General features: G+C 36.8%; 1 protein-coding gene across 1 annotated transcript in view; it reads left to right on the top strand.

Moving 5' to 3' along the window:
- Positions 1-15,422, top strand: part of LOC139720135 (uncharacterized) — a 53,335-nt gene that overhangs the window by 12,499 nt on the left and 25,414 nt on the right. The window contains exons 6-11 of the mRNA XM_071631506.1: positions 1,433-1,546; positions 3,207-3,326; positions 5,037-5,150; positions 6,811-6,930; positions 9,540-9,653; positions 13,694-13,801. Coding sequence (XP_071487607.1) covers positions 1,433-1,546; positions 3,207-3,326; positions 5,037-5,150; positions 6,811-6,930; positions 9,540-9,653; positions 13,694-13,801 — 690 coding nt within the window. The remainder of the gene's footprint in view (positions 1-1,432; positions 1,547-3,206; positions 3,327-5,036; positions 5,151-6,810; positions 6,931-9,539; positions 9,654-13,693; positions 13,802-15,422) is intronic.

Genomic DNA, 15,422 nt, shown 5'->3' with positions numbered 1-15,422 from the left:
TGTCAATGTTAGATTTAGGTTAATTCGTTTTGGAAATAGAATATCCAAGATATTGTTTAATCAAGTTAATAAACACTAAGCAAAATCATCAAGAGTCAAATTTAGGATTTTTGAAGTTTTTTAAACGTCTTCCATAACTGTACATCAAAAAGAAATAAAAAATCAGAAAATTATTGCCATTCTTGTTTTCGCATTTTATTCTTTTTGGAATTTGTTATCTATTTCACTGTTTTTGAGCTTTTGTTTTTTCTTTTTTTTTTTCAACTCGAAATTGTCACTGACCAATTTTTCACCCTACATAGCAAAGAAATAATCATTCAAAATGACAAATAGTCAAAATTATGAGGTTTCTATGACTTAATAACAGCACACATTTTTTCAATGAAAATATATGCAAAATCACAAAATTGTGCCCATTTTGGGGTGACATTTGTTACAAAAACGGTGCATGCGGATGTTGCAAATTTGGTCTCAAAAGTTAGCATGAGACTAAAAAAAAAGGAGATCTAGAAGACTCAGGACAAGGCCTCATGCTGCACAAATACAATGTATTGCAGGAAATGTCAAGGGGGGGGGGGGCAGATTACACCCCTCCCTCTCCCCTCATGGACCTTTTAGGCTTAATCATGTAAAGAAATAGTCCGCTAAAGCGGAAATCATGTAAAAAATAGCCCATTAAAGCAGAGAGCACTGTATTTAAAAGCAATAAAAATATTTCCTAATCAAGATGTAGTATATCAATTGTAACTAGCTATTACAATACTGTGCATTCCCATTACAAAGAACACAGTTATATATACAAAAATTTTAATTTAGCAATATGGAATTTGCTGGTCTTGATAAGGACTTCTTAACGTGGAGGTCCACTGTATGGTCAGGTAGCAGAGTGAAATTACTGTTATACACGGTGGATAAAAACACAAACTTTGGAGAGATGATCTATCAGGATCTACTCATTAATGTTAGAGTAGGAGTCCTCTAGAATTTTGTTAGAAATTTATTTTCGTGGTATAAATGCTGAATTTTACTTTGGAGAAAATTTGCGTTGATGAAACTTTCACAAATTGCTCAAGGAGTCCAGAGTAGTGGAAGCAAAATGTGCACAATTCTGAACAGTGTATTGAATGCCAGCGATGATTTGTGGAATTTTCGTGCAGCAAAGAACATAGGCTGCAATTTGCAAAGGTTTCCTGTCTCAAAATTTGAAGCCAAGCGACCCAAGATGTAGTAAAAGTGGAAATCAATAATGATTCAAATTTGGGGTTTCATTTTTTCAAGTTTCATAAGTTATCCTTGCGGGAGGATATGAGGGGACACCTTATTTGGACAGGTAATCGGATCATAACTTTTACATTTACCTTGTTTTTTATTCGAGTGCATCTTTGTCCATTTTCCCTCAACGGCTGTTACTTGAATTTTCTTTCTTTTGAAGGTGGTGATAAAGCGCCCCAGGAGAAGAACAAAGGTGCCTCATCTTCTCCTGCAGCCACAGCGCAAAATAAGAAATACCTGCTTGTGGGTCCTCTGCCTCATGGCCCTGACCAAGGTTAGATACTCTAAAGCCCAGCTTGCATGAAAGTTATGAATAAATGAATAAATAAATGAATAAATAAATGAATGAATAAATGAATGAATGAATAAATAGATAGATAAATGAATAAATGAATAAACAGATAAGTAAATAAGTGAATAAGTAAATTCAAAATAAATGAATGAATAAATAGATGAATAAATAAGTAAATAGATCAATAAATAAATAGATCAATAAATAGATAAATTAATTAAATTAATCATGCCCTATCAACACATTCTGGTCATGATTAGTGCCAACTTTCAAAGCATTAGCATTATCCCTTATGAAAAAAGTTACTAGACTTGGAAGTGAAGAGTATACAAAGGGTTATCAAGAAATGAAGAGGGTCCTCTAAAGACATACCTGATCTCACTACTCTACAAAAAAAGGGGGGTAGAAAAACTGCTGAAAATGCACTTTACCATGATCCCAAACTAAAGAATGATGTAGAAGAAGGGTAGCTCTTTCACAAACTATGAAAATCCCAATATTGACTTGGTTGAGCAGTTTCACCTTTTTTGAGTACTCGCGTGAAATCAAGGGATGTGACTTTTTGTTCGTTTTGTGATGTATGGTCACATGTATTGTTGTATTCTGTTTTACTCCAGTTTTGTCGAGCCCAATTGAGGTGTGGGGAGACTAAGGGATCGCCTGTGGCGTCTGTCCGTCAGTCGTCCGTCCATCTGTCCGTCTGTCCGTCGTCCCGTCATTCCGTCGTCTGTCCGTAACGCTACAAAAACATGAATAACTCTCTACTGAGGATTTCAATTTCAGTCAAACTTGGAGGGAAGAATATCAATACAAAGTTACACATTTTACCAAATATGAAGGGCACCTCAAGGTCAAAGGTCACAGGCAGAGGTCAATGAACTTTAGGGCCCAATGTTAAGTTTTTAGGGCGCGTTTCGTTTATGGCTCGTAACTTTTGATGTATCTGTCTGTTTGTGACCAAACTTAGATGGTAGATGTCCTTTGGGAAGTTGAAGGTTACCACAAGTTCAAAGGTCACAGACAGGGATCAACGAACTTTTAGGGTCCAATGTTAAGTTTTTATGGCGCGTTTTGATTATGGCTCGTAACTTTTTATCCCTTTGTCCGTTTGTGACCAAACTTGGATGGTAGATGTCCCTTGGGGAGATGAAGGTCATCACAAGGTCAAAGGTCACAGGCAGGGGTCAACAAACTTTTAGGCCCAATGTTAAGTTTTTAGGGCACGTTTCGATTGTGGCTCGTAACTTTTGATCCCTATGTCTATTTGTGACCAAACTTGGATGGTAGATGTCCCTTGGGGAGGTGAAGGTCATGACAAGGTCAAAGGTCACAGAAACGGGTCAACAAATTTTTAGGGCCTATTAAGTTTTTATGGCGCGTTTCGATTATGGCTCTGAACTTTTGATCGCTTTCTCCGTTTGTGACCAAACTTGGATGGTAAATGTTCCTTGGGTAGTTGAAGGTCACCACAAGGTCAAAGGTCATAGGTGGGTCAATGAACTTCTGGGAGTTAGAAAAGTATTAATTTCTTGTACGCGAATGGGCGAGACACAATTTGGCACTTGCCTTGTATTATGTCATATCATATTATTTTCCTTATGCTACCTGGTACTCTATATATTGAATTTTCTTATGTTTATAGCTAAAGATAAAGATAAAGCACCCCAGGAGAAGACCACTGATGACTCATCCACAACGCCATCCACAGAGCAACAGAAAGGGCTTCCGACGCAAGGCCCTCTTCCTCCTGCCACAGTCGCAGGTTAGATACTGCAAGACCAAAAATTTTAGCTTGCATGAAACCTTTGCAAATTTCACAAGGAGCCAGGTTTTGTGAAAGCTAATAGCATGGAAAAAGCTTAGTTGTCTGCTCAATACATTGAATACCAGTGGCAGTTCATGAAAGTTTTATCCCTCAAAGAGATTTGTTATCATGTAAAGTTGTTATAAACGTGGAATGAACAAAAAAAAAATGAATTTGGAACTCTCGACATCCACACTATAATATACAAAATTGCAACTTGAGATTTGTTGTCAGTGTCAATGTGTAATTTAAATTAATTCATTTTGGAAATGAAATAATCCAAGATATTCTTTTATTAAGTTAAACACTAAGCAAAATCATTGAGAGTCAAATTTAGGGTTTTTTAAAGTTTTTTTAAACATCTTCCATAACTGTACATCAAAGTGAAAAAAAAATTCTGAAAGTTATTGCAATTCTTTTATGCACATTTTATTTATTTTGGAATTTGTTATTTATTTCACTGTTTCTCAGCTTTTGTTTTTTCTTTGTTTTTCAATTTGAAATTGTCACTGACCAATTTTTCACCATACGTAGCAAAGAATTAATCATTTAGAATGATAAATAGTAAAAATTATGAGGTTTCTATGACTTCAATAACAGCACACTTTTTTTCATAGAAAATGTACACAAAATCACAAATTTGTGCCCATTTTGGGGTGACATTTGTTACAAAAACGGTGCATGCGGATGTTGCAAATTTGGTCTCAAAAGTTTGCGTGAGACCAAAAAAAAAGGAGATCTAGAAGACTCAGGACAAGGCCTCATGCTGCACAAATACAATGTATTGCAGGAAATGTCAAGGGGGGGGGGGCAGATTCCACCCCTCCCTCTCCCCTCATGGACCTTTTAGGCTTAATCATGTAAAGAAATAGTCCGCTAAAGCGGAAATCATGTAAAAAATAGCCCATTAAAGCAGAGAGCACTGTATTTAAAAGCAATAAAAAATATTTCCTAATCAAGATTTAGTATTCAATTGTAACTAGCTATTACAATACTGTGCATTCCCATTACAAAGAACACAGTTAATATAAACAAAAATTTTAATTTAGCAATATGGAATTTGCTGGTCTTGATAAGGACTTCTTAACGTGGAGGTCCACTGTATGGTCAGGTAGCAGAGTGAAATTACTGTTATACACGGTGGATAAAAACACAAACTTTGGAGAGATGATCTATCAGGATCTACTCATTAATGTTAGAGTAGGAGTCCTCTAGAATTTTGTTAGAAATTTATTTTCGTGGTATAAATGCTGAATTTTACTTTGGAGAAAATTTGCGTTGATGAAACTTTCACAAATTGCTCAAGGAGTCCAGAGTAGTGGAAGCAAAATGTGCACAATTCTGAACAGTGTATTGAATGCCAGCGATGATTTGTGGAATTTTCGTGCAGCAAAAAAGAAAATAGGCTGCAATTTGCAAAGGTTTCCTGTCTCAAAATTTGAAGCCAAGCGACCCAAGATGTAGTAAAAGTGGAAATCAATAATGATTCAAATTTGGGGTTTCATTTTTTCAAGTTTCATAAGTTATCCTTGCGGGAGGATATGAGGGGACACCTTATTTGGACAGGTAATCGGATCATAACTTTTACATTTACCTTGTTTTTTATTCGAGTGCATCTTTGTCCATTTTCCCTCAACGGCTGTTACTTGAATTTTCTTTCTTTTGAAGGTGGTGATAAAGCGCCCCAGGAGAAGAACAAAGGTGCCTCATCTTCTCCTGCAGCCACAGCGCAAAATAAGAAATACCTGCTTGTGGGTCCTCTGCCTCATGGCCCTGACCAAGGTTAGATACTCTAAAGCCCAGCTTGCATGAAAGTTATGAATAAATGAATAAATAAATGAATAAATAAATGAATGAATAAATGAATGAATGAATAAATAGATAGATAAATGAATAAATGAATAAACAGATAAGTAAATAAGTGAATAAGTAAATTCAAAATAAATGAATGAATAAATAGATGAATAAATAAGTAAATAGATCAATAAATAAATAGATCAATAAATAGATAAATTAATTAAATTAATCATGCCCTATCAACACATTCTGGTCATGATTAGTGCCAACTTTCAAAGCATTAGCATTATCCCTTATGAAAAAAGTTACTAGACTTGGAAGTGAAGAGTATACAAAGGGTTATCAAGAAATGAAGAGGGTCCTCTAAAGACATACCTGATCTCACTACTCTACAAAAAAAGGGGGGTAGAAAAACTGCTGAAAATGCACTTTACCATGATCCCAAACTAAAGAATGATGTAGAAGAAGGGTAGCTCTTTCACAAACTATGAAAATCCCAATATTGACTTGGTTGAGCAGTTTCACCTTTTTTGAGTACTCGCGTGAAATCAAGGGATGTGACTTTTTGTTCGTTTTGTGATGTATGGTCACATGTATTGTTGTATTCTGTTTTACTCCAGTTTTGTCGAGCCCAATTGAGGTGTGGGGAGACTAAGGAATCGCCTGTGGCGTCTGTCCGTCAGTCGTCCGTCCATCTGTCCGTCTGTCCGTCGTCCCGTCATTCCGTCGTCTGTCCGTAACGCTACAAAAACATGAATAACTCTCTACTGAGGATTTCAATTTCAGTCAAACTTGGAGGGAAGAATATCAATACAAAGTTACACATTTTACCAAATATGAAGGGCACCTCAAGGTCAAAGGTCACAGGCAGAGGTCAATGAACTTTAGGGCCCAATGTTAAGTTTTTAGGGCGCGTTTCGTTTATGGCTCGTAACTTTTGATGTATCTGTCTGTTTGTGACCAAACTTAGATGGTAGATGTCCTTTGGGAAGTTGAAGGTTACCACAAGTTCAAAGGTCACAGACAGGGATCAACGAACTTTTAGGGTCCAATGTTAAGTTTTTATGGCGCGTTTTGATTATGGCTCGTAACTTTTTATCCCTTTGTCCGTTTGTGACCAAACTTGGATGGTAGATGTCCCTTGGGGAGATGAAGGTCATCACAAGGTCAAAGGTCACAGGCAGGGGTCAACAAACTTTTAGGCCCAATGTTAAGTTTTTAGGGCACGTTTCGATTGTGGCTCGTAACTTTTGATCCCTATGTCTATTTGTGACCAAACTTGGATGGTAGATGTCCCTTGGGGAGGTGAAGGTCATGACAAGGTCAAAGGTCACAGAAACGGGTCAACAAATTTTTAGGGCCTATTAAGTTTTTATGGCGCGTTTCGATTATGGCTCTGAACTTTTGATCGCTTTCTCCGTTTGTGACCAAACTTGGATGGTAAATGTTCCTTGGGTAGTTGAAGGTCACCACAAGGTCAAAGGTCATAGGTGGGTCAATGAACTTCTGGGAGTTAGAAAAGTATTAATTTCTTGTACGCGAATGGGCGAGACACAATTTGGCACTTGCCTTGTATTATGTCATATCATATTATTTTCCTTATGCTACCTGGTACTCTATATATTGAATTTTCTTATGTTTATAGCTAAAGATAAAGATAAAGCACCCCAGGAGAAGACCACTGATGACTCATCCACAACGCCATCCACAGAGCAACAGAAAGGGCTTCCGACGCAAGGCCCTCTTCCTCCTGCCACAGTCGCAGGTTAGATACTGCAAGACCAAAAATTTTAGCTTGCATGAAACCTTTGCAAATTTCACAAGGAGCCAGGTTTTGTGAAAGCTAATAGCATGGAAAAAGCTTAGTTGTCTGCTCAATACATTGAATACCAGTGGCAGTTCATGAAAGTTTTATCCCTCAAAGAGATTTGTTATCATGTAAAGTTGTTATAAACGTGGAATGAACAAAAAAAAAATGAATTTGGAACTCTCGACATCCACACTATAATATACAAAATTGCAACTTGAGATTTGTTGTCAGTGTCAATGTGTAATTTAAATTAATTCATTTTGGAAATGAAATAATCCAAGATATTCTTTTATTAAGTTAAACACTAAGCAAAATCATTGAGAGTCAAATTTAGGGTTTTTTAAAGTTTTTTTAAACATCTTCCATAACTGTACATCAAAGTGAAAAAAAAATTCTGAAAGTTATTGCAATTCTTTTATGCACATTTTATTTATTTTGGAATTTGTTATTTATTTCACTGTTTCTCAGCTTTTGTTTTTTCTTTGTTTTTCAATTTGAAATTGTCACTGACCAATTTTTCACCATACGTAGCAAAGAATTAATCATTTAGAATGATAAATAGTAAAAATTATGAGGTTTCTATGACTTCAATAACAGCACACTTTTTTTCATAGAAAATGTACACAAAATCACAAATTTGTGCCCATTTTGGGGTGACATTTGTTACACAAACGGTCCATACGGATGTTGCAAAGTTGGTCTCAAAAGTTTGCGTGAGACTTAAAAAAAAGGAGATTTAGAAGACTCAGGACAAGGCCTCATGCTGCACAAATACAATGTATTGCAGGAAATGTCAAGGGGGGGGGGGGGCAGATTACACCCCTCCCTCCCCCCTCATGGACCTTTTAGGCTTAATCATGTAAAGAAATAGTCTGTTACACAAAGCCCATTAAAGCGAAGAACACTATATTTAAAAGCAATTAAAAATATTTCCTAATCAAGATGTAGTATTCAATCCTGATTACCAGTAGCTATTACAATACTGTTTGTACTGTACAGTACTGTTTGTAAAGAACATATTTATAACAGAATTTTGATCTCACTAAATATGGAAACTGCTGGTCCTGCTGACTTTGTTAAATTGGGAGTCCACCATATAGTCGGGTAGCAGAGTGGAATTACCGTTATACATGGTGGATAAAAACACCAACTTTGGAGAGATGATCTCTCAGGACCTACTCATTGATGTTAGAGTAGGAATGCTCCAAATTTTTTTTTTTTTCAGAAATTTATTTTTCCGGTATAAATCTCTCAGTCCATCCGTCAGAGATCTCAAGAGTTATTGTAGATAAGCATCTGAACTTTCAACAACATATTAGGAATTCATGTCGTTCTGCTGCTTGGGGTGTTTGTAAAATTGGTATTAAAAATCTGTAAGTTATTGGATCAGTCTTCCACTGAACGTCTCATCCATGCATTTGTTTCCTCTCATCTTGACTACTGCAATTCCCTTCTTGTTGGTCTCCAGCCTGCTTCCAAGTACTGCGCCACTTCAAAGAATTCAAAATACAGCTGCTAGGCTTATGACCCTCACAAAAAGATCTGACCACATTACTCCAGTTCTCCAATCCCTCCACTTCAACCCGTTCTCTCCGTTCTTCTTTCACTCTCCAATTATCACATGGACCCCGCACCTGTACACGTTATGGTGATAGGGCTTTTTCTGTTATTTCCCACTCCTTTGGAATAAACTCCCTTTCTATATTAGTAACGCTGAAAATGCTGATAGGTTTAAGTCATTGTTGAAAACTTGTACGACTACACAAACTACACAACCTTAATTCTGCTGTTGTTGTTGCTGTTGTATTATGATATGTACATAATGCTGCATTTTACTTTTACAATATATTTTTTCTTTGTTTTTTCCCCGGATTGATGCGCTTAGAAACATCAGTATTAAGCGCTCCATATAAATGTTATTCATTATCATTATCATTAAATGCTGAAATTCACTTCGATGGAGAAAATTTGCATGAATGAAACTTCCACAAATTGCTCAAGGAGCCCAGAGTAGCGGAAGCAAAATGTGTGCAATATTTTAAACAATGTATTGAATGTCAGTGCTGATTCTTGGAGTTTGTGTGCAGCAAAAAAGAACGTAGGCTCCAATTTGCAAAAGTTTCCTGTCTCAAAGTTTGAAGCTAGGCGACCTGAGATGTAAAGTGGAAATCAATGATGATTCAAATTTGGGGTTTCATTTTTCAAGTTTCATCCTTGTGGGAGGATGGGAGGGGACACCTTATTTGGACAGATGATCGGATTACTGCAAAAGTGGAAATTTTCGTGGTGTTGAAATTTTCGCGCATTTTGCGCAACCAGAAACTAGCGCGAAAATAAAAGCACACGAATATCTTTGCTTGCCATACATTCCTGTGCGTAATGTCTTGATTCCGAGGAATTAAAAACATGCGAAACTCTTCTGATCCGGCCTTGCGCGAAAAATCAGTCGTGCGAAAATAACCACTTTTACAGTATAACTTTTACATTTACCTTGTTTTTGATACGATTGCATCTTTGTCCATTTTCCCTCAACGGCTGAAACTTGAATTTTCTTTCTTTTGAAGGTGGTGATAAAGCGCCCCAGGAGAAGAACAAAGGTGCCTCATCTTCTACTGCAGCCACAGCGCAAAAGAAGAAATACCTGCTTGTGGGTTCTCTGCCTCGTGGCCCGGACCAAGGTTAGATACTCTAAAGCCCAGCTTGCATGAAAGTTATGAATAAATGAATAAATGAATAAATAAATGAATGAATGAATAAATAGATAGATAAATGAATGAATAAATAAGTAAATAAATAAATGAATAAGTGAATAAGTAAATGATAAATAGATAAATAATAGATAATAAATCAAAATATAGATAATAAATCAAAATGTAAATAATAAATCAAAAGATAAATGATATATCAAAACATCTGGAAAATGATGCCATTACCCATTAGTCACTGAATTGCCTGAAACTGTTTGATGCTTTTTTGTGTGGTTTTATGCCTTACTGTTTTTGTTTATATATACAGTGTTTAATATATAATTGGATAAGTTGAAAACATCAGAGGTCAACAAAGGATATCAGAATTATATCTGTGACCCACAAGTTTCTTGGTTAAGTCTTATTAAAGAGGCTTTCAAATTAACATAATTTGAAATAGATGAAAATTAACATGAATTGATCTATCTTGCATAATTTTGCGAGTAATATTACCGTACTTTTCATTGAACAATAGAACATTACATGACTGTATGGAATCTTCAGTTGCTAAAAGGTTGAAGGGTGTGTACAGTTCTGATCAGGGTGAGGATTTAGCTTTCAATGTTTTGCAAGATATTCAGAAACCACTCTTTGAGATGTCAAAGAGCATGCAATTCTAAGGGATATCAAAAGTTTACTTGATGAAAATCGGTTTTGAAGTGGCTGAGATATCCAAACACAAGGTGAATCAAAGAGATCCTAATAAAGGTGGGGGATGTCACCTTTTATTATTATCACTTTTGGGGATATCTAAGCCATTTGAAAAACAATTTTCATCAAATAGACGTTGAATCCTCCGTAAAATCACATGCTCTTTCATATTTGATAAAGAGGTTTCTCATTATCTCACTTTGGAATGTTCAAAGCATGAATCCCACCTCAACCACTACTGTACAGTCCCTTTTAATTGCTATAGAGAGAGTTGTGCCCACCCTGGGCAGGCACTTGTGCGAGACATTGTGATGTTAAATTGTTATTGAAATGACGAGCATAAGAGGGCTTTTTCATGGCCAACGCCATTGTCAGGAAAGAATACTTGGCTTAATCACAGACACTCTCTCATGATAAAGATTTCAGCTGAACAAAATTCCTTCAGATACACCATCTACAAGTACAATTAACCCTAAAAAGGCTGGGCTTTTTTGGCTATGCTCAGACCGGGGGGATGGATTTTGCCATCAATGGTGCGATTGCGATAAAATTTTGCATGCGTGAGACCCATGTCATAATCTACAAGATTGTGTCATAAGGTTTTTTTGAAACAATCAATTTAATTTTAATGAATTAGTTATGCAAATTAAGCTCATGATCATATTTTAGCCTAATTAAAAGCATTGAGAGTCAAATTTTTGATCTGTAAATCTGTTTTAGCATATGTTCAACAATTGTACATCACAAAAACTTCCAAAACTCATTTCAATTCTTAGGTATTTCATTTTCAGAATTTCTTATCTATTTCTATGTTTTCCAACTTTTGTTTTGTCTAAAGTTGTTTTTTCATTGGAAATTGTCATTGACCACTTTTATACCATAATTAGCACAAAATTAATCAATGAAAGTGATTATTTGCAAAAATAATCAGGTTTTTATGACTTTCATGACAGAGCACCATTTTCCATAGGAAATGTGCACAAATCACAAAATTGTGCCCGTTTTGGGGCGACATTCCGTTACAAAAATGAGCATGGCTTCGCAAAAGTCTCAAAAGTTGCGCGAGACTTGAACAAACAAAGTCAAGAGGCCTCGCGACGAGGCCTTCTCGCGTTACAGAATTATAGCGCGGCCCTTATAGGGTTAAACCAGTACATCTTTTGATTGACAAAGAGCTACAGAAGTCCAGTTTCTCTGATATTTGTGACCTGTCATGTCAAAAGCAGCCACAAGTCACAGTCCTCACATCAGAGAAAAATCAGATAAGAGTGGAGGAACCACTAAAAGACACAATTTTTATTTCTAGCTGGTTGGAAACTACACTGTATAGGGCTTTTTTTCTACCACGAGCTTCAATTTCAAGGAGTCACTCATGAAAAAAAAAAATTTAATTGATTTGTTGATTGTAGCCATTTTTATGCCTCCGCCACGAAGTGGTGCCGGAGGCATTAAGTTTTCGGGTTGTCCGTCCGTCCGTACGTCCGTACACCCGTCCGTACGTCCGCTTTCGTTTACGCGATAACTTGAGTAATATTTATTGGAATTTTACCAAACTTGGTCCAAGCATGAAGTATGATGGGGCAATTATTTGATTAGATTTTGGGTGAAATCGGCTAAAGGTCAAAGGTCAAGGTCAAATCATGAAATTGTATTCGTTTTCGCGATAACTCAAGACTGGATGGAGCAAATTTCACCAAACTTTGTTGGAGGATGATGTATGATGGGACAATTACTTGATTAGTTTTTCAGTGAAATCGGACAGAGGTCAAAGGTCAAAGATCAAGGTCAAATCCTAAAATTTATCTGTGTATGTGATAACTCAAAACTGGATGAAGCAGCTTTCACCAAACTTGGCCCAAGGATGATGTATGATGGGACAATTAGTTGAGTAGATTTTAGTGACATTGGCAAGAGGTCAAAGGTCAAAAGGTCAAGGTCAAATGCTACAAATGTTTCAATTTCCCCCATATCTATGCAGTGCCCAAAGGTATTTTCTTGAAACTTGGTGTGAACATGTACTACTGCGTAAAGATTCTCCAGAGAGAGTTTCATGTCATAAGGTCAAAGGTCAAAAGGTCAAAGGTTAGGTGAAAATGTTGCAATATTACTTTTCTCGCAAATGGTTCAATGAATCTTTGTGGAACTTGGTACACACGCATGTACTGACTGGCAGGGATTATCTAGGGAATTTAGGGGTCATGGGTCAATGTTCAGGGGTCAAAGGTCAAGGTCAACTCCTCAAAATTTTACTATTTCCCTCATATACTACATATGCAATGCTTGCATTATTAGTTTCAAGACTTAATGCATGCATTACCTAATGGAGATTCTCTGGGAAATTTCCAGCCAGAAGGTCAAAGGTTAAAGGTTAAGGGTCAAAGGCCAGGTTTCAATGCTCCCCCCCCAAAAAAAAAAAAAATAAATAAATAAATAAATAGACAAAAAAATAAAAAATAAAAAAAATAAAAAAAATAAAAAAAATCTGTTTTGTACCGTCATTACACTCTTTCTTCATACCTTGGAAATTAATCAATGCATACTTAGTAAACTTATAAAAAGGTCTGTCAGAATTCAAGTAAAAATTCTCAATTTCCCAAATATGTATACCTGCACTCTTAGAAAATTATAGCAAACCCAGTTCAAGACATTTCTGACAAACCTGTCATTTCAATATTTTGCCAGTTATGTGAAACTGTCATGGATCACACATTGTGAAGACATTGTACTATACGCCTATTGGGAGAATCATGCATTATGGCGGAGGCATCAGTCGCCATAGCGACATTTCTAGTTCTTTTTTGCTTGCCAAATTTTGCTGCACAATTTGAGAGAGGATTTACACAGCAATCTCACAAGCTCTGTCCCTTCGCAATTGCTCAAGGCAGATTGGCTCCTTATGACATATTTCTGTGTTTTTCAAATGATCTCAGCCTCCGTTGTACCCCCCTCCCCCTGTTCTACTTAACCAGTGCACTGGAGACCGAGACACTTATTTGGCCATAAGCCGCTTGAGAAGCCTCTTTCTTTTATTTCACTACTATTTGAGACAGAAATCCTTCTTAAATCTCTGAACTTTTATCAGTATGAAATCAGTTATAATGCTTTGTGTGAATCTACATAAGTAATGGTTTGATGAAATTCATCGTTGCTGTAAAGGAGTTTATGTAGCCAATCTCAGAATGAAAGAGAAACGAGTGCATACTTAATTGTTTTTATTTTGTTGTCACAAATTTCCAATGTTCACCACATTCGATTTGAAGTATTTCTGGATGTATTATATTTTTCAAATCTAATCTGACTTGAATTCTATTCTGTTTCAGGCAGTGATAGAGCTCGCCAGAAGAAAGGTGTCTTATTCACTATTTCATCCAGAGATATACAGAAGCTTTACGACTCCCCAAATCTTCTTCCTCAAGCTCCAGTCTCAGGTGGGATACTATAAAACCCAAAATCTCAGCATGTACAAAACTTTTGCAAGTTTTGCCAAGATTTATGACTGAAAATACAGTAGCACGCAAAAGCTCTGGTCTACTCAATGCATTGGATGGCAGTGGATGCCTCGAAAGTCGTCATTAATACTTACCATGGTATTATAAACACTGCGCTTGATGGTAAAATAAACACATAAATAACACTTGAGTCTAGCAATGAAAGAAAAGCAGTATTAACAATATAGATAACAAATAACAATGATCAAATCATAGTACAGTCAAACCTGTCTGTAGCGGCCACCCAAGGGAAACGAAAAAAGTGGCTGTTATATACAGGTGGCCGCTATAGACAGGTTTTCCAACTTTGTGTGCATTGCCTACAAATGTATCATTGTTGTATACATCTACAGCTGTATAAGTACCGGGTACGTACATGTGCATGTACATGCGTATACGTATGCATATGTGTGTTTTTTGCATTGAACAATGTTCTTGAAATAATTATTGTTGCACAGTAGCACGTGTACAGTCGTGGAGAAAGCTTGAGACTAAATGAGAGATGAATGCAGCGATGGCGATCACTGAACGTTGCCGTGAATGACTGGCACGTCTACTAAAAACAGAAAAACACGCTGAATTATCAGCTCATTGGCCGCTCCTGACAGGTTAAAAGCTATCACGGGAAACAAAATTTGTGGCCGCTGGCCGCGTTAGACAGGTGGCCGCTATACACAGGGTCTTTAACAGGGCTTTTCTCGGGGGGGGGGGGGGGGGGAATTTTTCAGTGACCGCTATAGACAGGTGGCCGCTAAGGCAGGTTTGACTGTAGCTATTAAGGTATGAGAAGCAGTAGAAGGCTTAACAATTCAAATTTAGAGTTTTTGTTCATCTTGTTTTTTATGCCTCCGCCACGAAGTGGTGCCGGAGGCATTATGTTTTCGGGTTGTCTGTCCGTATGTCCATATGTCTGTACGTACGTCTTACACGTACGTCCGTCCGCATTCGTTTACGCGATAACTTGAGTGATATTGACTAAATTTTACCAAACTTGGTCCAAGTATAAAGTATGATGGGGCAATTACTTGATAGATTTTGGGTGAAATCAGCCAAAGGTCAAAGGTCAAGGTCAAATCATTAAATTGTATCTGTTTACGCGATAACTCAAGACTGGATTCAGCAAATTTCTCCAAACTTTGTCTGAGGATGATGTATGATGGGACAATTACTTGATTAGTTTTTGAGTGAAATTGGACAGAGGTCAAATGTCAAAGATCAAGGTCAAATCCTAAAATGTATCTGTTTACGTGATAACTCAAAACCGGATGAAGCAGCTTTCACCAAACTTGGTCCAAGGATGATGCATGATGGGGCAATTAGCTGAGTAGATTTTAGTGACATTGGCAAGAGGTCAAAAGGTCAAGGTCAAATGCTAAAAAATCTTCTTATTTCCCCCATATATCCATGCAATGCCCGAAGGTATTTTCTTGAAACTTAGTGTAGACATGTACTACTGCATAAAGATTCTCCAGAGAGTTTTATGTCACAAGGTCAAAGGTCAAAAGGTCAAAGGTTAGGTGAATATGTCACAATTTCACTTTTCTCGCAAATGTTTCAATGT

Source organism: Diadema antillarum, unplaced genomic scaffold (assembly GCF_040938485.1).
Source record: "Diadema antillarum isolate AM-2024a unplaced genomic scaffold, OU_Dant_1.0 scf00000122, whole genome shotgun sequence".
NCBI classification, from domain to species: domain Eukaryota; kingdom Metazoa; phylum Echinodermata; class Echinoidea; order Diadematoida; family Diadematidae; genus Diadema; species Diadema antillarum.
Note: the sequence above shows the minus strand (reverse complement) of the source record. Positions and strands in the feature narration are given on the sequence as shown.